Source organism: Python bivittatus, unplaced genomic scaffold, assembly GCF_059951505.1.
Source record: "Python bivittatus isolate LINGU-HERP-01145 unplaced genomic scaffold, Pbiv_v1 ctg000080_np1212, whole genome shotgun sequence".
NCBI classification, from domain to species: domain Eukaryota; kingdom Metazoa; phylum Chordata; class Lepidosauria; order Squamata; family Pythonidae; genus Python; species Python bivittatus.
In genome coordinates, this window is record NW_028277035.1 from 37,685,047 (window position 1) to 37,709,854 (window position 24,808).

Below are 24,808 nucleotides of genomic sequence, written 5' to 3' on the forward strand. Positions count from 1 at the left end.
ATGAAGTTGAGGAAAGAATTGGGAGACAGAAATCAACATTGCCCTTTAAATACATATAATTTTTCAGTTCCTAGAAAGTTATCCCTGGTCCATAGGATTTTCTATATTTTCCCCTCTAAAATAGAGTAAGAGCTTTGACCTCAGAAGAGAAACATCTCATGTTAGAAATCTTCTTATGCTTACTGAAGAGACCCTCCAAGATGACTCCTGGGTCTGGGTCATGGGGTGGGAAGTGGGAAGAAAGCTGAAATACCAATCTTGATCACTTCTGCCCAGCTGGCAGGAATCTGTGGAGCTCAACACATAGGATTGCTGTGCTAGTGAATTCAAATTTAAGTGGAAACTCAAAGGATTCAGAAACATTTAACTGAATGAGCTCCAGAGCTTTGGAGCCATGCAATTACCAAACTTGTGACTGCTGATTAGCTCAAAACAACCTGACCTCACCTAACCCCTCCAAAAGATACTGATACTTTGAGTAAAGCAGGCAAAGGTAAAATATAGTCTAGTTAGGGGAGCATTTCTTATAAAACATTCGTCTATATAAACACAATTCCATTAGCCTTAAAATCTCAAGTTACAATGGGCATGTCATATAAAAGAAACAAAGTCACAGTCACAGTACAATTAAATATCATGTCCTGGATATTCACAGCAGAAACTCATGCAACGAAGCAATTAATTTTAAATGTTCATTGATAGCGTATCTTCAGTCTTGCTTATTTACACAAGCGTATCCGTTAATTTCTCTACATGCGAATCCATTCATTCATTCATTCATTCATTCATTCATTCATTCATTCATTCATTCATTCATTCTATCTAAAGAAGTGCCAAGAAATAAAGAGATAAACAAATAGATCTTAATCATAACTGCCAATGATTCTATAAATTGATACCACTGGTTAACATTTGAGTTGATGTGAGGTGAGCAAAATCTAAACAATTGTTCTAAAACTGGTTACTGTATTCATAATATCCTAAATAGACATGGCTATTACACTACAGTATTCATTGTATGATGAATATATGCACTGCTGGAGATTTAATGCAGGCATGACGTCCTTGCTGAAGTGTAATTCAAGTTCAGAAGCATGTAGGGGAGGCAGCACCAAGAGAATATTCTTACCTTTCCCCCCAGTATCCTTCTGGGCAATGGCAAGTATAGCCACCTTTCTCAGAAAGATCACATGTTCCTCCATGTAAACAGGGATTGCCTTCACAAAGGCCATCAGCCACTTCACAGTGATCTCCAGAAAACTGTGTAGAGCAGGTGCAAGAGTAACCTAATAAAAATAGGTCAAATAAAAACAAAGAAAATTATTTTTAAAAAGTGGGGTAGTGCAGCCATGCACAAAATCAGAACATGATTCAGATGATGTTACGAGAGTTATAACAATTAGTTGCACATTTCCTCTTCACAAGATATATTTTTTGGTGCACTGAAACCTCCACTAGGAAGCCGGGAGTATGATGTCTCCATTTAAATCACTTTGGTAGCTACAGTTACATGCACAACAATTGACACTGCAGATGGCAGCACTGATACGAAAGATACTGTATATTCACAAGTACACTTCAACCATATACCAGTGACCTGAATATAAATCTGCAGGGACCTGAACTTGCATGCCCTCTCTTGGTGAACTTGGTTGTTTTAAGAAGGGCAGCTGAACTAAATGAGGTGCTGAGCAGACAGGAATTCTAATCTTTTCACTGTTTGCTCTAGGAAAGGAGGAGGGGTGTATTCCACTTTGTGTTAGCTGCTCATTTGTCAGGACATGCCAATCAGCTGCAGCAGCAGGCTTTGGGCCGATGTAACAGTGCACACAACTAACCCTAACCCTAGAGAAGGTGCTTCAAAGAGTTTCACGGTAGATGCCTTCACTACCATGGATTAGTATCAAAGTCACTTCCATTGGTTCTTCCTCTCTCCCCAGGATAAAGGAAAAGCCCTTGCAAGCAGAGGAATAATTTACACAAAGATTTAGTGCAACTGAGCTTCTTCCTCACTTATTAAACGTATCATTTTCACCCATGAGCATCATCACTTTTATTTTTAATTCTATTCACTCTGCTGGAGACTCCTCTTCACCCACTTCCGTAACAATGCTTTATTTCCATCAGAATCACCCTGTTGTAAGGCAGTTTACAACAATATTTAATTACAGTTGGAGCCTATCAGTTCCTGTATTAAGAGGAAATCCTGCAAACGGGAGTTAAAACATGCAGTTCACTGATGCATAACAACAACAACAAAAACTGAGAACATGCAACTTGGCCATTTTGCATCTCCCCTTTCTTTATCCCCCAGAAATGTGTGCCTTTTCAGAACACTCAACTTTGGAATATGCAGGTTAATTAGCTAGGAAGAGGAGAGAGAAGGGAGAAGCCTATGTGATTAGTTGCATAGATATTTCACAAATCCTTGTAATTTCCCTAAGATGAGCTGCTATAAACCACGCTTACCTCCATCTTGTACCTCACTGCAGAGTCCATCATTGAGGCAGGGGTTGCTGCTACAGGCACCAGTGTGTGGACAGCATTGCCTAATGCTTGATTCTTCAACAATCCCTCTGGACTGCTTTTCTTTGGGCAGAACCACCACATTTCTTCCATCCACGGTAATAGCATTCAGGCAACCTCTAAACCCACCAGTGATTCTCTGAGGCTGATGGTGCTGCACTAGCCCCCCAATCAACAGATCTCGCGTGGAATGGGAAATACTACAGGTCTCTGGGAGATGGAGAGAGTCATTTCCCATGTCGTCAACAAGCAAACGGATGGAATGGCTTTTCACTTCTAGAAAGACTGAATGCCACACTCTGTCACTCACAAAACGGTGAGATGAAAGGTTCGCACTGAAGCCACTCCGACATCTGTATCCAAGATGAGGTACTCCATTAACAAGCTGCATAAGATATACAAAGTATTTTTAAAGTAAGCATTTTGCATCCATTTGGGTTGCTAAGGTCTAAGAATCCAAAACATTTTTTAAAGATTTATTTATTTATTTATTTATTTGTTGGCCAAGCAAATGGCAGCTTCACTTTGAAATATCTAATGAGATTTCAACATCAAACTGCCTTGCATGCCTCACTGAGCAATTATCACTCCAAAATAATAATTCTTTGACACTAGACAGTTTGTACACTTCAGGTTATAACTTTCCAGTTAGGTTTCAGTTAGCTTCTATAATTTCTGATGAATCAAATCCTTGCTACTCAAAGTCCATTCTTTCTCCCTGCTCCAATCCTCCTGGATTTATTATTGTGTGGACAAACGAGGGACAAAAGGGCTAAGGGAAGTTAAGCAAGACTTTTTCTTCCCTCTCTTAGGGAATTTAAAAACCAGGATTAATTCTGCTAACATGACTAATAACACTCGTTCATGCCATTTTAAGACACAGGCAATAATATTAAAGACTATGCTTATGAAGCTTTTACTGACACTAACTATGTACATTCTCTAATATAGTGCTAAAAAAAAAGATGGAACACCTGTTCACCTTTGCTGTTTCTTCTTTTGAGGGAGAAGTGCAACTGATTTCAAAATGAGATGATTTTCCAGATCCCTTTTCCTCCTTTTCTTTTCAGCTGCACTAGCAATTCTCTTTGCCATAAGCGCATGCTGAAAAGAAGGGGTTATGCTATTGCATCTGGAGTACCAAGCATGACAGCAGGAGGCCTGACCTGGCTGTCTCTGTTCCTGCCTCTTATCTATTTGGAAATGAAGAAATTACACTGACATTTAAGAATACTTCTGGCCTTTGGATTCAAGTGAATCAAATGGCAGGGCAATCTTAGCAATGATCCTGTTCTCACCCTGTTAATGCTACAGATGTTGCTGCCTATTCCAGAATGGCTTTTTTTTTTTTTTTTACTGCAACCAGATAGGAGTGCCGACAGGATTCAAACAGGAGAAAGCAGCTGACAGTTCTGCCTTGGCAGAGTCAGCAGAGGGGAAGCCAAGCTGGGCTTGTTACTGGTCAGCTTAAGCCTCCAACACATGGAATTATGTGTCACTGTGCTTCTAAACCATAATTTGCCAAATGTCAGGAGGATGGTACCATGTCTGCATGTGTAAAGTTCAAAATGCTGTAGTATAGTGAAAGGTTATGGGAGGGTGGGGGAAAATAAGGCTGTAACTTTACAGAGATTCCCAAGAAAAACATTTTCTCTCTACTGTTCCTAAGGACATTATACATACAGAAATCAAGACAGTGGATTATCTATAAAACAAGTTAGATGAGAATGACTGCATTTGGAACAAATAATTATGGTCAAGGAAAGTATGCAGCTTACTTTCTTTATAAAACAATTTATAGTTCCAGCCCCCCCTCCCCCCCCCTCAATCAGGCAGAGCTGGGGCTATTCTTCCCATTCCTGATGAAGCAGTCCTCTTCAGGACTGGAACCATGAGTAGACCTCTCTCCTTCTCTCAGAGAAAACATTTTATCTTCCTCCCCGCCTGCCTCAGAAATAATCAGTGCTTCAGACAAAATCCTAGAATAGGCACAAGATAAGGGCCTCTCATCCTATGGAGCCCATTGATCATCTACTCTTCAATCACAAAGTTAGTCATTATCCATAGATAGCAACATAGTGAATCAGTCATGTCGTGCAAAGAAAGAGATAAAGGAAAATCCTTGAGAAAGCCTATAGATAATGTGGGATATATAGAGATCACCTATGAATGAACCTATGAAAAATTCTTTATCCAGTGATTGTACTGCAAAATTTTGCAACAAAATTATACACAGAAGTGAGACGTGTTACCAATAGCACCGGTATTGTTCAAAAGTATGAAACAAATTAGGCCTCAATTACATAAAACTGTTCTGACAACAGTACTAATCCTTAGGAATTAGAGTTTTGTTACTCACAGGGTAGAGCTTTCTCTATATCCCTGGAAGGAGGAAGCTATACTTCCATACAATCTCTGAGATGCCCCAGGGTCTACAGAATTGCAACTCAAGTGCATAAATAGGTTGATTAAAGAATCAGAAAGCAAGTAAGGCAAGAGATTCAAAGGTAATTTACACTGAATTTATCTATTAAAATGCATTGTATTTATGCCCTGGCTAGTGTTAGGATGCTGATCTTTTTGTAAATGGCAATAGTGCTCAAAATTAAGCAGCAGCAAAGGGGAAATAAGTATTAAAATCCTGAAACCCAACAAATTGTAAAATCTCACTTCTCCATCAAGTTGTATTAAAATCAATGAGTCACCAACATATAAATAGAAAACTGTATCTGGAGGATAATGTTGCCACCCATTGTGCCTTTGGTAGATGGGCAGCCATATAAATATGTTAAACAAATAAGTAAATGTGTTTTTTTCATTTCTTGAGAAGTTACTAGTGCTGCACATTCCTTTGAGTTGCACACAGATTTTAAACATACAGCAAAACAGTTGAACAGTTTAGGTAAACACTGATAGATTATGAAGGGGATACAGGATCCGCAGTGGGAGAAATATAAACAAAAATGTTCATGTGGTTGTATTAGGAATTCTGTATTCCCTTTATAATCTATCAGTGTTTATCTAAACTGTTCATGAAAAACTAAATCATGTAGCATGACTTTCAAAAGTCATGTTAACTGTAAAGTACTTTAAATCATATACCTATAATGGTCAATAGCCATCCATTCAGTCCTCTTAATAGAGCAAAAGTTTTGTCTCCTGTGAATAAATACATATTTTCCTTCAGGTCAATGGGTAACATACGCTCCAGATCCCAACTGAATTAGCCTGGAAACTTGGCTTAAAGATTCTTGAATGATTAACTTGAAAGCAGACAAGTCTCATACTTAAGAGTTACAGGCAGCTAGTGAGATTTTTTTTAGTACAAAATGTTTTGATGTTATTGTCTCTATATTGTAGATCTTAAGTTTTTCATTTCAGTAACATTTTATATGCTTTAACTTTATTAAACTTCTAACCAGTCTTCTGTCATTAAGGCCATTAGAAGTACATAACATAAGATTTATCTCATAATCTAAAAACACACCATGCTATTATGAATCAAAGAAAACTTAAAAAGTTAAAAATATGCTGTGATAGAGAATGGTGTCTCTGGTCAGGAGAGACCTTCTCATCAGAGATAGTCTTTCAAAATACTCTAGCACTAGATTTCCAATAATGCTCAGCATTGTTCCGGTTCCTTTATCACCAACGTAGACAGGCTATCTGAGCAAACTGGGAATTCTGCTCTAATAAATAACAGACTCTACAAACATTTCAGTTGAAATGAGAAAATGTGTGAACAATTAGGAGATATCCAAGGCAAACAAACAGCAACACATAAATTATTTTTAGCCCAGACTTAGCATGCAAACTACCCAGAAATGCTTAGAAAATTAATAAAATATACAAAGTAACTGCAAATTGTCATCAGCCTGCCTAAACAGCCTTAATTATCCCAGTGCTGTGGTTCTTTATCTTCACACAAAGATTCTTAAGCACTGGATACCTACAAGGATTCCTGTGATTGCCTTTTCCACTTACGTATCATCACAAAATACTCAGTGTATTTAATTACAGGCCTGTTACAGCATGTTCTTTCCACTGAATGCAGGAAGCATGGCTTTCAAAGCAGTACATAACTTCATATGGATGAAATATACAGGAAAAAGATCCGACCTACTTCAATAGGTGTGAGACAGAATGTAGAGATGTTGGGCAGTAACCTGTATGTCTTTGGCAAACAGAGTTTGATTGGTAAAAACATGTATATCCCATACAACGAATGTGTTGGGATGATTCAGAGCTGCTTGCAATTAAAAAAAAAAAAGAACAAAAATATGGCAATAATAGCTAACAATACAGCTACCAGATCTGGGTTGCTCTGGTAAAAAAAAAAAAAAAACTGGGTTGACCATTAGATGGCAGCATCAGGTTTGTTTTCAGGATGTTTTTGCTGTCATATAATAGATGTCCAAAGTTCTGTAGCCCAGTTCTAGTAGCCTAGTCAATAATAACAATTTAAGTTCAATGGAGCAGAGATTGGCATAGCAGATCAAAGCAACTATACTGAGAGTTAACTTGGAAAATTTCAATCTGACAAATAAAGTGCCTGCCAAATTATGAACAACAAAAAGAGTAGCTTTTACTGTTTCACTAAGCTACTGCCCTCTCCAATATTTGTACATTTAATTTCTTTTTCATTTGCATACTCTGTTAAATTTCATATAATTATTCCTTCCACCTCATCATTCCTCAAGTCAAATAAAAATACTGAAGGGGATGAAGCTGGCATCAAACCCTGTGGGGTCCCACTTAATCTCTCCTTTTAGTTTGATGAGGAAGGTAAATAGTTTGTAAGTCTGGCTTTAAAGTCAACTATGGATCCACTTAGTAGTTGTATCCTTCAACCTACACTTAAACAAGCTTGCTAAACAGAGTGTCATGAAATAACCTGAGGAGTCCTTGGCTGAGATCAAGTTATATTATATTCCCACAATCTACTAATACAATTTCCCTATCAATAAATGAGATACGCTTAATTTGCAAGGAATTCTTTTTGATTAATCCATACTAACTTGCAATAGACACAGCATAATATTCAAGGTGGTTACAGATAGGTTACTTTATTGTTTACTCAGAATTTTCCCAGATACTGATGACAGATTGACTGTCCCCAAATCCTTGTAGTGGGTATAGCTGCTGAAACTCATGACTGATCTTCACAGCTGGAAATGCAAACACAAATGTATAAAGGGCAGGGCAGAGAGGCAAGTGGCAAGACACAAACCCTGTAATTTATGTGCTTGTGTCCTGTGTTAGGGCCAAATATGAAAAGGGAGGGTTTGCATTGTAATGTCTCTGCAAAGATGATGTCATTCTGCCATCACTCAATTTAGCTGAGTATGCCTATGGCCAAAGCTAAAGCACAAGCAGTTTGATGGTGGTGAACGCAATGCTGAACAGCAGGCATTTAAACTGAGAGGAGAGGAAAGGAAAAGGAAGGAGAAGGTGATATAAAGAAAGTGAAGAACCAGGAGAGTGTAAATCAGAAGTAACTTCACTGGACAATAAAGGATATTATTCAAGTTGAGAAAGAGAGGAAATGAGGAAGGAAAGAACACAAAATGCTAAAGTGTCTCTGGTGAAAACTGCAACAGTGAATGCAGGTTGCCTTCCCACTGAATTCGGATGCAGACATTGTGATCTGAGGGCACTGAAACAGCTGAGAAATTGTTACATTCCTTTTTTCCTCCTCTTCTGAAATTACAGACAACACATGCCCTCACCTCTCATCTGGCCCTTTACTTCCAAAGGTAAAATGAGGTCAGATTAAAACTTTTTATATCTTTTCCCTGTAACATATTTCCCTGTATTTTTTAATCTAATACTTCCTGTGTTATTTATTAATGAATCCGTGTATTTATTCCGTTATTTTTATTTTTATCACATACCTCCTATGCCACATCCTGATCAACTTTTGGTTCTCCAAATCAACCCTTTGGTCCACTTGAAAGACACAAATTTGTACTGAGTTAATGGTGGCAGCCAGCTAGGATCAAGGAATGTGGTTTTGCATGTAACCAGGTTTAGAGGAGCTTATTATATTTGGCAGAAAACCCCCACCCTTTTATTTTATTTGGCAAACTGTAATTTTATATATAAGTAAAGACTCTTATCAAGGAGGCGAGGTAACAGTGCGCTAGTTGCCTTGAGGAGTGGTTTCACTGCAGATCAAGAAAAAGCTGATTCGTATGGTCAGAGGAGAGACTGTATGTAAGGAATGATGAATCCTACCTGTAGAATAGCGCTATTGCTTCCATTGGTAGTGAGCAGTATGGCATGGAGCTGGTGGGTTTGTAAGTGGAACTGCATCTGCCAGTCCCGTTTGCCTTGGTGGTGGTACCATATGTAACTGTGTCCGCTGAACCTCAAAGCTGTGCCTGACAACATAAGCAGAGAAGGCTACAGTCTAAAGCAGAACAGCTGCAAACAGTTGCACTTCACATCTAATACAATATATAACACTTTTAATTGTTCCAACTTATTTTGTTTCATTTATTTATTAAACAAACCTATGTAGCCTCCCATCTACCAGGAGGAACTCTGAGCAGCAAACAAGAATCAAAACCACGCTATAATTAAAACAAACACAAACAAAGAAATGTTTAAAACAATGTTGAGGTCCCAATAAAACTTGTATCCATTAATCAACCACACCATGCTGGCTCCACCAATATCCCAGCCCCAGTGCCTGGGGGGAAAGATAGGTTTTCACTGTGCTGAAGGCCAACAGAATAGGGGCAATCTGTATCTCTGGGGGAGGCTACTCCATAAGGCAGGTACCATAACAGAGAAAGCACACTTCTGAGGCCCCACCAGGCAGCACTGTTTCACCAAGGAGGCTCAGAGCACGCCCACCCTGCCAAATTTAGTTGAATGGACAGAGACCACCAGGGATAAATAGTCTCACAAGTAACCTGGCCCCATAACATGTAGGGCTTTACAGTTGATGACCAGCACCTTGAATTGTGCTCAGAACTCAACTGGGAGCCTGTGTAGTTCACATAACAGTGATGTTACATGGGTGTACCATTGGATGCCCATTACTGCATGTGCCACTGCATTCTGGACCAAGTGGAGCTTCCGAGTGCTCTTCAAGGGCATCCCTGTGTAGAGCATGCTGCAGTAGTCCATTTGGGGGATGACTAAGACTTGAGTGACCATGATCAGTACCTCCCAATGTAGGAAAGGGTGCAGATGGTGCACAAGATGTATTTGTGCAAAGGGTCTTCTAGTCATGGCTGCCACTTGCTCTTTGAGTAGGAGCCATGAGTCCAGGAGAACCCCAGAGGTTTATTTTGCTCTTCAAGTCCTATCCTCCTGTTCTCTTTTTCTTTGCAATCCACATCACAAACAGAAATCAGGCAGAGGTTATTCATCTCTGACATACAGATTATGATGTCTGGCACAGAGATTCTTCTCTGGCTTAGATGAGTCTCATATCGCTTAGTAGCATTGAGCAAACTGCTCACATTTCCCATCAAATATGGCATGCTGTGTGGCTCTGCCAGCTGTCAGAGAAGTAGAAGGATGAGCTTTCTGTCCTTATCCATTCCACTGCTTATGAAGCAACAGTCAAGATAAATGTGTGCACAGGACAGAGTGAATTTGGAGGTGATGAGACAAAATTCAGTTAATAAACTCACTAAGATGCCACTGGGAGCTCAACAGAGTTAAATCTCTGTTTGCAATAAATTAGCTATTTTCTCAGTTTTTGGAAGCAATTCATTTTTTTTCTAAACTCAGTTCTGAACCTGACTGGGATAATTTTTTCCACCTGCATAGATAAGTATCCACATGGTCTATGCAATCTGAACAACAAATGCAATAAAAATGCCAGGATTTAGAATAAAAACATATCAGACATTGTACCATGAGAAACAAGGCCCTGCCAGAGAATATCGGAATATTTATTTTACAAAGTAGAGAAAATTATTATCATGAAAAACAATATTTTCTCACCATTGCAAGAGCAGATCTGTTCCAAACTGTGCCGAGGAGTGAGCACACTGAGCCGGGCTGTGCTGTAAGTGAACACTGTGCCTGGGTCGAGTTGAAAAGTTTCTTTGCAAGCACGCTGGATGGTACAGTCAGCCTTATGGCATGGGACATAGGTCACTTTCTTTACCCGCAGCCCAACTCGCTGATCCATTTCTTCAGCTGACTGAGAAATCCGGCTAGCAATGAAGCTGGGCTTATAGAATGAATATTGGGGTTCCCCAACTGCCAATAGGAGATCCACCCCATCAGAAGCACTTGAAGGTTGCAAACTAGCCATGTGGACATTCTGTCGCTTTGTCTCTAAGATACTCCCCAGAAACCGCTGCAGGTTGCGCCAGTGGTCACTTATAAACTCTTCTGGGTTAAGATGGCGGAAATGCAGCATCACAGCTTTATCCAGGGCATCCTGGCTGAAAGACCATACATGAATCTGGACTCTGGTTATGGTTGAAAAAGTCCCATCACTGACACTTACATTCAGAGAATAATGGCCATGTTGGAGACCATCAGTTGCAATTATTTTTCCATCTGAAAGTCCCACAGAGAAATGTTTCTTTTCAGGAACTACTGACACAAAGCTGTATAATAGAGTATCATGGGGGTCTCGATCAGTGGCATGAATTTTGCCAAGAACTCCACCTCGGAATGTTCTTTCATTAGTTGTGATGAAGATCTCTAGTGGAAGTGCTGAAGGAGGATACTGGCTTTGTTGTATCACATGGATATTTATAAATGATGAAGAAGAAAGAGGAGGGCGACCACTATCAACAACCTATTGGAGAAAATTAAGGAAATCTTTACTACTCTGCACCAGAAATTACCTACTTTCCTTGTATACCTGGTTTGCTTATTTAAGTCTCCAAACTTTTGCTGTCAAAAGTCCATTTAGCCCACTAGCCATTTTTTCCATCAGCCAACAAAATGTCTTTCTTGCTGTTATTCCAAGAAACTCCTGTTTCAGTTCTCACAGCTACCTTTAGCATGCTAATAGGAAAAAGGTCTAACTTAGGCAATAAACTGGACATGTAAGATGCTGAAAAGATACTTGTTCCCTTTGTGCACTACTACATTGAAATCCATTTGAGATCTCTCTGGAAATTAAGGGACCCGATGCCATACCTGCCAAATGCAATTATGGGCTTTCATATTTTGATGACTTCATTTTCAAATATTATTATAAACATATATATATATGTTTCAACAACACTCTAGAGGATCTGGAATGAAATCCAATTTGATAGATTCTACTGGCATTATACTAGTCTGGGCTCCTTAGAAAATTAATGCCAAAACTGTGCTTGGATTTGCCTATTTTATTTCTGAAAAGAGGCTGGGGCTTCCTTTTGATAAAGCAGTGTCACTGTAGAAGCCAGAGGTATTTGGCATCAGTAGCCTACAAGTGAGATTCTCCCTGAACAGAGTTAAACAACCCTTTTCCATAATGGTTGTCTGATTAATTTGGCAGCCCCTTATCTACTTTTCCTTGGCCACATCTTGTCAAAAAGAAAATGTTAGAAGATCCAAACAGAGCTCTCCTATTAAGTTTCAACTTGACCTGAACATAAATCTACCTGGACTTGCAGAAGGTATTGTTCCTTTGTTCTTCTCCTCAGTATGGATGATGTCACTAAGACTCCATCCTGGTTGATCTGGAATGCCCCTCCTTCATTTCCCTCAACAATTTGAAAAAAGTATGGTGGTCCATTCTCTGGAGAATCTCTATCGCTCATGATTAGCTCCAGAACACTGGTGCCAACTGGAGAGTTCTCCTGAAATGTTAGTTGGAGAAAAGCAAATTAGTTAGAAAAGAGAAATTCCTCCCTCTTCTTTGGGAGGAGAGGGAACAGAAGAAGGAATGACTAAGAGAGCCAGTTTGGTCTAGTGGTTAAGGCTCCAGGCTAGAAAGCAGACCGTGAGTTCTAGTCCTGCCTTAGGCATGAAAGCCAGCCGGGTGACTTTGGGCCAGTCACTCTCTCTCAGCCCAACTCACCTCGCAGGGTTATTGTGGGGAAAATATGAGGAGGAAGGAGTAGTAGTATGTTCATTGTCTTGAGTTATTTATAAAAATAATAAAGGTGGGATAAAAAATCTAAAAAAAAGAAGAAGATGCAAACAGAGAATATGGTCCAAGGTCTATAAATTAATCCAAAGGTCATTACAAAAACCAAAGCGCTAGGTATCTGAATGTGCAGAATAAACATGTCGCAGATATTTCTTACTTACTTGAATGTTAAGGGACTATGGCAATTTGTCTACTACTGCTCTAAGAAATCTGCTGATCAGAAGTGTACATTGCTGTCTGCAAATCCAGTTTAACTCAATGGTTTTATATATAGCAACCTTTAAATGAATGAAACTTTCCTGAGATTTCTCCTGATTGATTTCTTATAGCTACTAAGCTTCTGCTGTATCTGAGTCTCTAGAAACCCTGTGATTAACCTGGCAACTTTCAAGATTATCTCTGTAAAAGACGAATTGGGTAAGGCTTGTGTCTGTGAATTGCTACTTTACCTGAACTGTAACACTGTAATTGAGCTGAAAAAACCTAGGTGGGTTATCATTAACATCAGACACATGAATGAGCACATTGGTGTCACTGAAAAGAGCCGTCTGTCCATTGTCCATGGCTTGGATTTTGAGAGAGTAGCTGGATATCTAAAAAATATAACACATGTTTGAAAGACTTATTACTCCAACAACTATTAACCCAGTGTTTCTCAAACTTGGCAACTTTAAGATGTGTGGACTTCAACTCCCAGAATTCCCCAGCCAGCACTTTGAGCAGTTTGAGAAACACTGTATTAACCAATAGTGCAGATTAAATAAAATATTCCAGTTCTTAATGCTTGCTTGCTTGCTTGCTCTCTCTCTCTCCCCCCCACCCCCTGCCATCCATCCATCCATCCTCTATCTATTTTTCTGAAAAAAACCAGAAATTCTAGCAGGCAGATAACAGAATTAATTACTTGATATGTTTTTCTATCTACAACTCATTGATCAATTCAAGTAATGGACTTTAAATAAAGAAAACATTACTTCTGTTTTCTTTATTACTTCATTATTACTGTTTTCTTTATTCTGTATTACTTCTGTTTTCTAAGCAAGGATCATGATTCTCAAACAGAGGAGAAATACACCAGACAGACAAACTCATGACTGAACATTAGGGCTGTGCTAAGCATTTAAAAGGGGTGCTCTGCAATGTGCGGAAACTGCTCTTGGCTTCACATGAGGTGGCTGTGTAGGGACAGCTGGGAGCAACTTCTGAAGCAACTGTGTGAGACTTCTAACAGGATTTAAAGAAAAATTCTTTGGATCTTTTTCAAATGCTTGGACAGCCCCACTGAACAGCACTTCCCATCACTACAGCAGCATCTGGAATCTTTCTAAGGTAAAAAATGGCAAGTGGGTTTTTCTTGGTTCTTATGTCAGGAGATGGGCACTATGAATTTCTCTTGCAACATGTCTGGTGGAAACATGGCTCAGAGATTTCATTTTCAGTATCAAAGTGAACCACGTTACTCACTTCTTCCCTGTCCAAGTGTTTGGCAGTATAGATCTGTCCAGATTTGGAGTCAATCATGAAATGGCCCAATGCATTTCCTCCCACAATAGAATATGTGATCTGATTGTTCATCACTCCATCTTTATCATCAGCTAAAACCTGTCAAAAGGATAAAAAAAAACAATGGTAACAGCAAGCATAGAGAGTCCTCTTTGTGAGTACAGAATCATTGACCATCCCAACTCTGATTTTTAAAAAAGATATCGATTATTGGGTTGATTATTAATGTAAACTCCATTAATTGTTGGCTTTCCAACACTGATGGTTGATCTATCTATCTATCTATCTATCTATCTATCTATCTATCTATCTATCCATCCATCCATCCATCCATCCATCCATCCATCCATCCATCCATCCACCCACTCATTCCTTTTGGTAATATCAAAGTGGTAGTCTGGAGAAATGACTGGAGATAGCTAATGTGACTTCAACAATGCTATTCTGTCCTTCTCTTTCCCACATTTCTGTTTACAGCATACAACTGTTCTATGCATCCTCCAATTCATAGTTCTCCCAAGACAGCAAACCACAAAATGAGAGCAGCAGAAATGAGGTTGTGACCTAGGCCTGGACAACCTACAGTCCTAGAGTCACATGCAGGCATAGGAACCACAGAGTAAGTGGAGCGGGAGTACCAGTGTCAAAATGTACATTGTGATGACATGGAGCAAGCTCTGCCTCTTATGCACGTGCTTGCAGTGTTGCAATAAAAGTAAGTATGAAAACACAGAACTTGTGTCATGATGTTATGATGCATGTTTTGTCATTTTGGCATCATCTCAGTCAGGAACAGATGCCTGTGCATGCAGGTCCTGAAACCTTTTTTTCCAGTTCCCTGGACCCCTCTGTTATTGATGGTGCAATAACTGGTAGTGTAGTTTCCTGTCATTTTGAGCAAAAATAATACAAACTACACTGTGAGCTCTAATGTGGGATTAACATCGTTTTAATAGCAACAAGTCTTCCCAAACATCCCTCAAAGATCCAGAGAGAAAAACATGAAAATGTGATCCTTGTCCAACACCAACTTTTAAATGTGGCCTGCATCCCACAAAATGTTGCCCGCCTTGGTTGTGATTATGTCTCACCGTGAGCACTATTTCACCAATGGCCGCATCCTCGCTGATATCAGCAATATAAAGATCTTGGCCAAATTCTGGCACATGATCATTTATGTCTGTGATGTTGATCACAACCATAGTGACGTCACTGAGAGAAGTAGAGGCCTTTCTTATACCCTCGATGGTTAAGTAGTATTCATGGGCAACTTCAAAATCCAGAGTTCCATTAACATACAGGATGCCTATGAATACAGACAGAATTAAGATAAAAAAACATAAAAAATTAGAGTAGCCCAACTCTTATGAAATCTGGCTACCTTGAAAGTTTTTGACCATTAAAAACAAACAAACAACAAAACCCTGAAGGGTGCTATCTAGTGGTATTAGGATTGCCATGTGGGCTACTTTGTGGGCAAATCCACTTGTCTCAGTTAAATCAATATTTTTAATTAGAAATTTCAACATTTGCTGAGCTTTGAATAGGAGCATTAAAAAGTGAATACAAGGAATGAACAATAAGTTTGACATTTCTCTAAACTCTCTCTCTTTCTGAAATTTTGATATCTTCATAATTAAATCAGTACAGAAATGGATCAGGGATATAATAAGCCTTGTCATAAGAGAACAATTGCTAGACTGGACTGTTTACTGAACAAAGAACTCACCAGTGTTTGAATGAAGCCTGAATTTCCCAAGATCATTTCCACTTGTGACTTCATACTTAATCTCTGTGCTTGGAACAGTACCTCTTGTCAGGGAAGATAGATTCAAAATTTCCATCCCAACAGCCACATTTTCCTTTACCTCAACCAAGTATTCTGTGTCAAGGAATACTGGCAGATATTCTTTTAGATCCACAACTGAGACTGTCACAGTAGTAAAGGAAGAGAGGGAGTGTGGAACGCCCCTGTCCTTGGCAAACAGATTCAACTCCAATAATGAGTAGGATTCCTTTAGGGGCTTCTCTAGACGGATCACACCAGTTATCTCATCTATTGAAAAATGGCCATTAGCTGATTCAGCAAGGTGATATGTCACTTCACCATTGAGTCCTGGAAAATACCAAACAAGAAATGCCATGCAAGAGTTCATTTGGTTTGGGAATCATTCTTTTAGAAATGGGATGAACTGAAGGGAAACTAGCACCTGCCATCATTTCTTGATTCAATACTAGAGACTCAGAATTAACTTAGGCCAAGTATATGCAATATATAATTGTATATATGTATATGTGTGTGTGTGTGCGTGCATGTATAATGATACAACATATAATCCCCAATATATTAGAGATAGGATTACATCGTTACTTGAGAAAGTTACATCAAACGCATAAACTTACAATGTTTACATTTAGTACATTCAAACTAAGAATAATGACACAAGAAGTGGCTAAGAATTAATTAATTAATTAGATGTAGATAGCTGTCCATCTCAAGTACATGACTCTGGGCAAATGTATGCCTGATTTTGAAGAATTAGTAGGATAAAAAAATGGAGGAACTTTCTATATTTTATAATACGTTAATCCTAGATCACCCCAGGATTAAATTTTACACCATAAGTAATTGGACTGCAGCAAACCACTCTATAAGCTATATGGTTTGTTTTGCTCAGTAAAGATGAAGGATCTCTAATTACATTTTCAGCAAAATGATATAAAAAGACATGGAATGTATTTCACACATTAGACATTTTGTAAGAGATATAATGTGGAGAATGACAAATACGTGAGTATCTTCATTTTCTGTAGGAATATTTTAAGAGACAGTAAATTTTTGGAATAAGGCAATTGTATTTAATTGTAAATAATTGTATTTTTCACTTACTATATGATACAGCCAGCCTAGATCAAGGAATTGTTTTACATACCCCTATTATATATAAATCCATATGCCACAGAATGTTCTTGTTCTTTATTCTATAAAAACTAAACAAGCAAATTAGAAAAATAACCCAAATGAAGATTTGCCATTAAAGAAAGAATGGCCTTTCCCTACTTGAAATCACCTTGGACAACCAAACTTCATAGGGGTTAATTTGCAGATCATATTTTAAGATCTGTACAGTGTTCTGTAGTTTTGTTCATTAGGTAGTTAACTCTGAATTGTTTCCCTAAATGTCTTCAACCCATCTTAAAAAGCAAACAGAAAACAGAAAAACAAAAATCCTGTTCAAACAAGATTGCAGAACACATAAAAAAAAAACCAACCAGACATTTTTACAGCTAAGGGACAGCCACAAGTTATATTTTTCTTTTAAGCATTGAAAACAATTGTGCATGACTTAGGACTTGGGAATGACTTACTTTCATCAGGATCCTTTGCAAAGACAACTGCAATGGGTGTTTTTATTGTTGTATTATCATATATGGCTACAGCATAATGACTGGAATAGAACTTTGGAGCATTGTCATTGGTATCCTCTATGTGTACAGTAATCTCCATCTGGCAAAAACACCCACCCCCATCTGTTGCCTTGGCAACAAGGTGATACTTAGATTTCAGTTCTCGGTCAAGTAATGTGGAAGTAGTCAGTTCTCCTGGTGAGAAAAATTGAAGACAAAGATGTGGTGCAGAGCTTTCAGTACCATCATGGGCAAGATTCCTTCTATGCAACTGTACATTTTTAAACATTTTAAGAAATGGCACCAGGCAAATAGAAAAAAGGATGCAAATACAAATGCTGCTGACCAAAGGTTCAAAGAATATACCTTTTGCCCCCCCTCCCATGGACATCACAGAACTCTTTAGAATTATGTTATCTAAAAATTGTAACATTCTATAGATTGACATTTAAGCAATCTTCATCTGTCCACTGGAGTCGGGCAGCCAATAAATGTAAATAAATTAAAAAATTATTATTATTATTATTATTATTATTATTATTATGGTTTGGGCTAATCTTTTATAAGACTATTTTGCAAAAAAATACCCACGCATACTCACTCATATAAAGAATGAATCTTTCTATTTTAAGTCTTATAGGAGCCCAACAAGGCAGCACCCAAGGAAACCTGGCTTCTTGATGAAAAGTCTTCTCCTGGCATCAGAAGAACAAGAAGGAAGGCACCAGGCAAGCCTATTACAGTGAGTATTGGTGTATGAGAAGGGAATATTTTTTTTACACTAAATTAAATACTTTTTCTAGGGGAAACCCCACCAATGTTTTACAATATGCCAATCAAGAGAGAAATACAAGCCTTAATATGTCAATTGAAGGGGCTTCAGGATACACAAAAAAGTCTGCCTACCTCTGCTTTATAGTATACAGGAGCAAACTGTATTTTGAATTCTAATATGTGGTCAAGGAATGAATATGAACAGCAAAACTATGCCTTTAAAAAGATGCAATAATTTTACCTGTATAAGAGTCTAGTTTAAAATCCTCAGCACCAACTCCATGAAGACTATAAGTAATCTGGCTGTTGCTACCGACATCAGCATCTGTAGCCAACACTTTAAGAACAGAAAATCCTTGGGATGCATCCTCTGAAACTTTCCCTTCATATAGTGTCTGGAAAGGAGGAAAATTATTTTACCAAGTAAAAAGACTAACATTAAGCCACATGCACAATACGTCTGCTTGTTAACCAGATTTGTTAATAGAGGCTGCAGTTTCAAACAAAGATGAACAGGTAATTTCTATCATCAACAGAATAATAACATTGAAGTGCCACAGACTAGACTCCTTCCTGCTGCCCTAATACTATGCAGCATTATGTTGTTCCAAAATAATAATAATTCATGTATCCTCCAAAATAAGCAACTTATGGAGGATTCAGTATTGCGCAGATGTATAATTACTCAAATAATTGCTCTATAATTGTGACTTCTCCAGGTCAACTCTGGACCATATCAATACATAGCCTGTGCATAAGTGTTCATGTATTTTCAGGATGAGGCATTTTACATACAACTACAATTACCTGCTTGCATTCAGGGCTGTTATCATTAACATCAAGGACTAAAATCTCCACTTCTGTAGCTGCTTGAAATTTTCCATCAGATACCATGACTTTGAGCAGATATTTTTCTGTATCTTCCCTGTTCAGAAGCTTCTTGGAAAAAACTTTCCATTTCCCATCAACTTCATTGACACTGAATTGCCCCAGAACATCTCCTTCTGATAAGATAGAGAATATATGGTTATTTAAAAAAAAAAAAACAGTAGGAATTTCAAACTGTAAGATAACAGAAAGAGGCATATATCCTCAGCCTTCTAGATATCATTCACCTAGCCCAAATGTTCTGTGTAGAAGAAGCAGAAAATTTGCTTGCTCTGTGGCAAATCATTGATGTCATCTGGATAACTGATCCTGAATTAATTCACAAAATTTAATGAATAGGTTGAACGGACTGATAATTATAGTATGTGTTGAAGCAGCTATTTCATTATCTCTCAATCTGCAGGGAGGGGCAATTTTATAGTGGATGCTAACTGTAGATTAATTATGAAGAAGACATATAGGGAAGTGATTAAATGGTTGTTTAGTATGCTAGACAATGTTTCAGTCTACACTGATCACTTGCCAAATGGGTTTATTTGATACATTACAATGAAATATAATTCCTCCTAGTTCTCTTCTATATCTGTGGTGAATAAATAGCAAATTACAAAATATGCCTCTATGGTTTATATTTATTATGCAAAAACATATATTGGTTGGTTAGCATAGTTAGTTGGCATGGGAATTACCATATATGCTTAATTAACATCTGATTAGTTGATCAGAAATTTAATTCAGGACTGGAATTCAAACTGCAGGTCCAAATAATGTAGCCATATGTGATTAACAGCAATTATGTTTTAGAGTCAGAGTAATGTCATATAGTTAAATCACATTGCATTTTAGATCAGAATTTGTCTTCATAACAATTATTAAGCCTAGTGTAGAAGGTCCTTATATAATAGGATCTAACAGAAAGTACTCTTTATAGGGATATTGGCATGTAACTATTTATGTCTACACATTTAGTCTCAAAATATCTCCTGATAAGAAATATGTTAATTAAATGGCCATTGTTAAATGAAAATCATTTTACATTTGCAACTGCAGAGATTTCAGCAAGATTAATTTATAGAAAAGGGTGCTTCTCAAAGTTAAGGAAACTTATCAAAAGCACCCTCCCCCCATTTTTATTTATCAAAATCTTAACAAATATAGATACTTACCAGTGATGTAACACGTGACCTGTCTATTTTTCTCTGAAATATCTCTGTCTATAGTATTAAGAATAGTAATCATCTGACCAGGCTCAGCATTCTCAGCAACTGATCCTTTGTAGATTTCACTGGTGAACTCTGGAGCATTGTCATTTTCATCAGTGACTGTGACTTCTACTAGAGTTTGAGACGAAAGCTGGATCTTCTTGCCATGGTCTGAAGCCACAACAAAAAATTTGTAGATTTTCTGAACTTCACAGTCTAGCTCTTTAAGGGTCACGATCCAGCCATTTTCACTATCAATGGTGAAGAATTCTCTGATGTAGCTTAGTTCAGATCCTAGGCTGTAGGTCACTTGCCCATCACTTCCAGTATCCTGGTCATCAGCAGTAACCTGAATCACAGGGGTCCCTGCCGGCATGTTCTCCATAACAAAAGCTCTGTAGGGATCTGCCTCAAAAATAGGTTTGTTATCATTGACATCTTTTACATGGATGCTTATGGATACCAAAGAGACCAATTCAGTATCCTTATGTGAAGAATGTGCCAAAACATCTACTTGATACCATTTCATCTTCTCATAGTCCATTGCCTTCTGAACAGTCAAGGCCCCTGTTTGCTTATCCAAAGTAAATATCCCTTCCTCATTACTTTCAGCAGAGGTTCCTTGCACCAAACTGTAGATAATGGGTTCCTCCCCTACAGCTCGAACTAATCCTATTTCTGATCCTTCTGGGAGATCTTCAGATGCTGAGAAGGTATATAACGGCTCAGAAAACCTTGGCAAAGACACTTCCTTTGGAACAACTTGAAGGTTCACTGGGACAACTGAATGCCAGTGGGGAGGCTTGGCATCTTCAGCTTTGACTCTAAATTTCACTGTTCTGTTTTCTAGTCCCTTAAGGCTCTTCTTGATTATGACAACACCTGTGACAGTGTTAATCTCAATCACATCTTCTGCAATGACTTCCTCTACTGTATCAACAGAGTAAGTGACATCAGCATTCACTCCTTCATCAGCATCATAAGCTAATACTTGAATGACTGGAGATCCCTTGCTCATATTGGACTGGATGGACAAGATATATTCAGAAGCTTTGAACTGAGGTGGATTGTCATTTTCATCTGTAAGTATGATTTTGACAGTGCAAAATGCCACCTTCCCTCCTCCATCTTTGGCCATGATTTTAATATCAATAACTCTTTCTGTAGAATTTTCTCTATCCAGTTTCTGCAAAGTTTCAATGCGTCCCTTGTCATCTATTAGAAACTTCTCTTGGCCAAGCTTGTTTATGATGGTGTAATCTATGGTGCCATAAGGACCATCATCTGGGTCAACAGCTAACAGCTCAATCACTTTAGTTCCTACTTTTGCATTTTCAGCTAATACAGCTTCATAAACATCCTGTTGAAATGCTGGGCTGTATTTGTTTACATTAGTTATGTTGATGTATACTGGCACAGTGGTCTTAAAAACTCCATCTGAAGCAGAAACCCTAAGACTGTAAAAAGATTCCAGATTTTTTTTGCAGTGGTTTAGTGTGGAAACGATACCAGAAGTGCTGTCAATTATGAAATGTCTTTTCTCATTTCCTGAAAGTATCATATATTCCAGCCTAGGGGTATCTCTGCGGTCAGGATCAAGAGCCTGTACCTTTACCACAACATGACCACAGGTGACCATTCTACTCACATTAGCTTGATACTGAGGTTGACTGAATTTGGGTGGGTTGTCATTGATATCCAGCACACTGACTATAACAAGAGCTTCACTGCTGAGTGGGGGCATCCCATGGTCTGTAGCTCTCACTTTAATATGAAATTCATGGTTGATTTCATAATCTAGAGCCTGAGTTGTTGATATTTCACCAGTGTTGCTATCAATGTTAAAGAACTTTGATGTATCTGAATGACCTTCTAAAATCTGATATGAAATGACTTTGTTCCACCCTGAATCTTGGTCTGTAGCCAAGAGCTGAACAACAGGGGTCTGAGCTGGCACATCTTCTGAGACAGACACAGCATAAACTGTCTGTGAAAATAAAGGCAAATTATCATTAACATCCTCAACGTGAACTTCCACAATTGCTTCTGAATAGGAACCTGCTGCTGTTTCTGTAGCTCTGACAGTAAAGATATGTTTTGTGTCAGATTCATAGTCCAGTTGGCTTGTGACCATAAGCATACCAGTCTTGAAATCAATATGGAACTGTCTGAGAACTTCTTTTTCCACAATATTATATATCAAGCGTAAGCCTTCGGGGCTTCGGGCCTGGAGGTGGAGAATGGGTGTGTAGACTGGAATGCTTTCAGGCACTTTCACGGTATAGAAGAGACTTTGGAACAGAGGGTTGGATTTGTTCTTCACCATTATGGTAATCTCTTCCTCAGCATACAAGGGAGGCTCACCAGCGTCTCTGGCAATAATGTTTAGTGTGTACTTATTTAAAGTTTGAAAATCAAGGGTTTTTTTGAGTGAGATGTCTCCTGAGTAGGGGTCAATCCAGAAATGCTTGTAGTCTTCTACAAAGGAGTAAAGAATGACTCCATTATTTCCCAGATCGTGATCTGTTGCAGAAACCTTAAAGATGGTATTACCTGGCTCAGTGCCAGCCTGTATTGCTATATAATAAGGTAGGTTTTCAAAATGGGGTGGATTGTCATTAACATCATCCACAAGTATTCTTACTACTGCTTGAGATACCCGTGGTGGATTTCTAACATCCTTTACCTCCACTGCTATTTCATACACATCCTGAATTTCACGATCAAAGTTTACATTCTTGGTCTGTAGCACTCCTGAAGACTGAATCATTCTGAACCACTCTGTGCCATTCAAGATAGAGTAAAAAAGTGGTTCATTCAGTTGATTCCCAACAACACCAAGAACAATAATAATCTGAACTTCTGTGGAATTTTCCTTTACTGTGGCTAAATATAAATCTTGATCAAATTTTAAAATGCTGTCTTGTGACTCAGTAAAATATAATCTGACCAATGTACTGGCCATGTATACACCATCTCCAGCTCTAATTGTAAGTTCATGATAGTTTCCCAAATTAGTATGATTTAATACAGAGATAACACCAGTCGTTTTGTGGATGAAGAAAGCACTGCCAAGACTCCCTTCCACTATACTGTAGATTACTTCAGAGTCTGTATCTTCTGCATGAACTTCTAAAAGTTCCATACCATCATGAATAGGAAGCATTACAGAAAGGTCATAAATACTTTTTATAAATACTGGAGGACAGTCATTTATATTTCTGATATAAATGGTGACTTGAACAGGTTTGGAAGCAAATAAAATGGGGTTGCCACTATCATGAACATGGACACCAAAGTGAAAAACTGGGTTATGTTCATAATCTATATCAGCACAAGTAGTAAGAGTGCCCATATTTCGGTCTATTTTGAAAAAAGTCATGGCCTCCACCTCCAAAATTTCATAGATCAACAAAGCATTAGAATCTTGGTCAGCATCTGTTGCGTTTATCACTAGCGGGACATTGTTTTCATCCATAACTATGCTACCAAATGGAATATTCTCATTGATCCAACCAACAAAGGAAGGCTTATCAAAGATAGGTACATTGTCATTTTGATCTATGAGATAAACAAACACTGGAACATCCATAAACGATCCTGCCATGTTGGTGCCCCGAATTTTCAGCTGATAAGATGAAGTCTGTTCAAAATCTAAGATCTTCTGAGTAGAGATAAGACCAGATTGATAATTGATGGAAAAGAAGCCATCTTTATCTCCATCTTTTATTTCATAGGTAACAAATGAAGAGCTTATAGCTGAAACAAGGATAACAGGAGAGCCAATGATAGCAGATTCACTGATCTCTACAACATATTCTTCTTCTGTGAATTGTGGGGGAGTAGCATCAGAAAGCTTAATATAAATGTTCACAGTAGTTGAATCTTTCAGCTGGGGAAATCCTTGATCTTCTGCTTTTACAGTCAGAGTAAATCTTTCTTGCTTGGATTGATCTAACTTCTGAGAAACTGTAATAATTCCAGATAACTTGTTGATGGTGAAAAAGTCTCCACTGTTCCCTGAAAATAAACAAATAAATGCTTAAATTAAAAAAAAAAAAATTGAATTCTACAATATTTGTTGTTTTCCATCTACACACTAGTTTGTTGTACTGATAGGTACCTTTTTTAGTCCCTGGGAAGAAGTAAAGTTTTTTTTAAGTAGATTAAAAAACTTGTCTTGTTCTCTGGTCTTTTGTCTTGAAGATAGTGCCATATATTCTTAATATAACAGGGATCCTATATAATATAGTTAAAGTAAAAAAAAAAAAAAGTAGTAAGGAAGCCTGATACTGTCCTAATTTATTAAAAAAACTATTAATTTTCACGGCACACATTTCCAAATAAGGAATAGAGCTTTAGAGGCAAAGAATTATACTTAAAAGAGCATAATGTATAACGAGCAGTGCTCTATTTAAAAAGATCTAGGAATGTGGAACTG

At 38.1% G+C, this 24,808-nt stretch overlaps 1 protein-coding gene across 1 annotated transcript in view; it reads right to left on the bottom strand.

Annotated features, from left to right (window-relative positions):
• Positions 1 to 24,808, bottom strand: part of FAT2 (FAT atypical cadherin 2) — a 62,133-nt gene that overhangs the window by 3,497 nt on the left and 33,828 nt on the right. The window contains exons 9-21 of the mRNA XM_025167839.2: positions 20,332 to 24,387; positions 19,085 to 19,281; positions 18,519 to 18,672; positions 17,465 to 17,698; positions 15,825 to 16,211; positions 15,187 to 15,401; positions 14,057 to 14,194; positions 13,042 to 13,185; positions 12,102 to 12,299; positions 10,492 to 11,302; positions 8,764 to 8,909; positions 2,470 to 2,911; positions 1,130 to 1,286 (exon numbers count right to left, since the gene is read on the bottom strand). Coding sequence (XP_025023607.2) covers positions 1,130 to 1,286; positions 2,470 to 2,911; positions 8,764 to 8,909; positions 10,492 to 11,302; positions 12,102 to 12,299; positions 13,042 to 13,185; positions 14,057 to 14,194; positions 15,187 to 15,401; positions 15,825 to 16,211; positions 17,465 to 17,698; positions 18,519 to 18,672; positions 19,085 to 19,281; positions 20,332 to 24,387 — 7,279 coding nt within the window. The remainder of the gene's footprint in view (positions 1 to 1,129; positions 1,287 to 2,469; positions 2,912 to 8,763; positions 8,910 to 10,491; positions 11,303 to 12,101; positions 12,300 to 13,041; positions 13,186 to 14,056; positions 14,195 to 15,186; positions 15,402 to 15,824; positions 16,212 to 17,464; positions 17,699 to 18,518; positions 18,673 to 19,084; positions 19,282 to 20,331; positions 24,388 to 24,808) is intronic.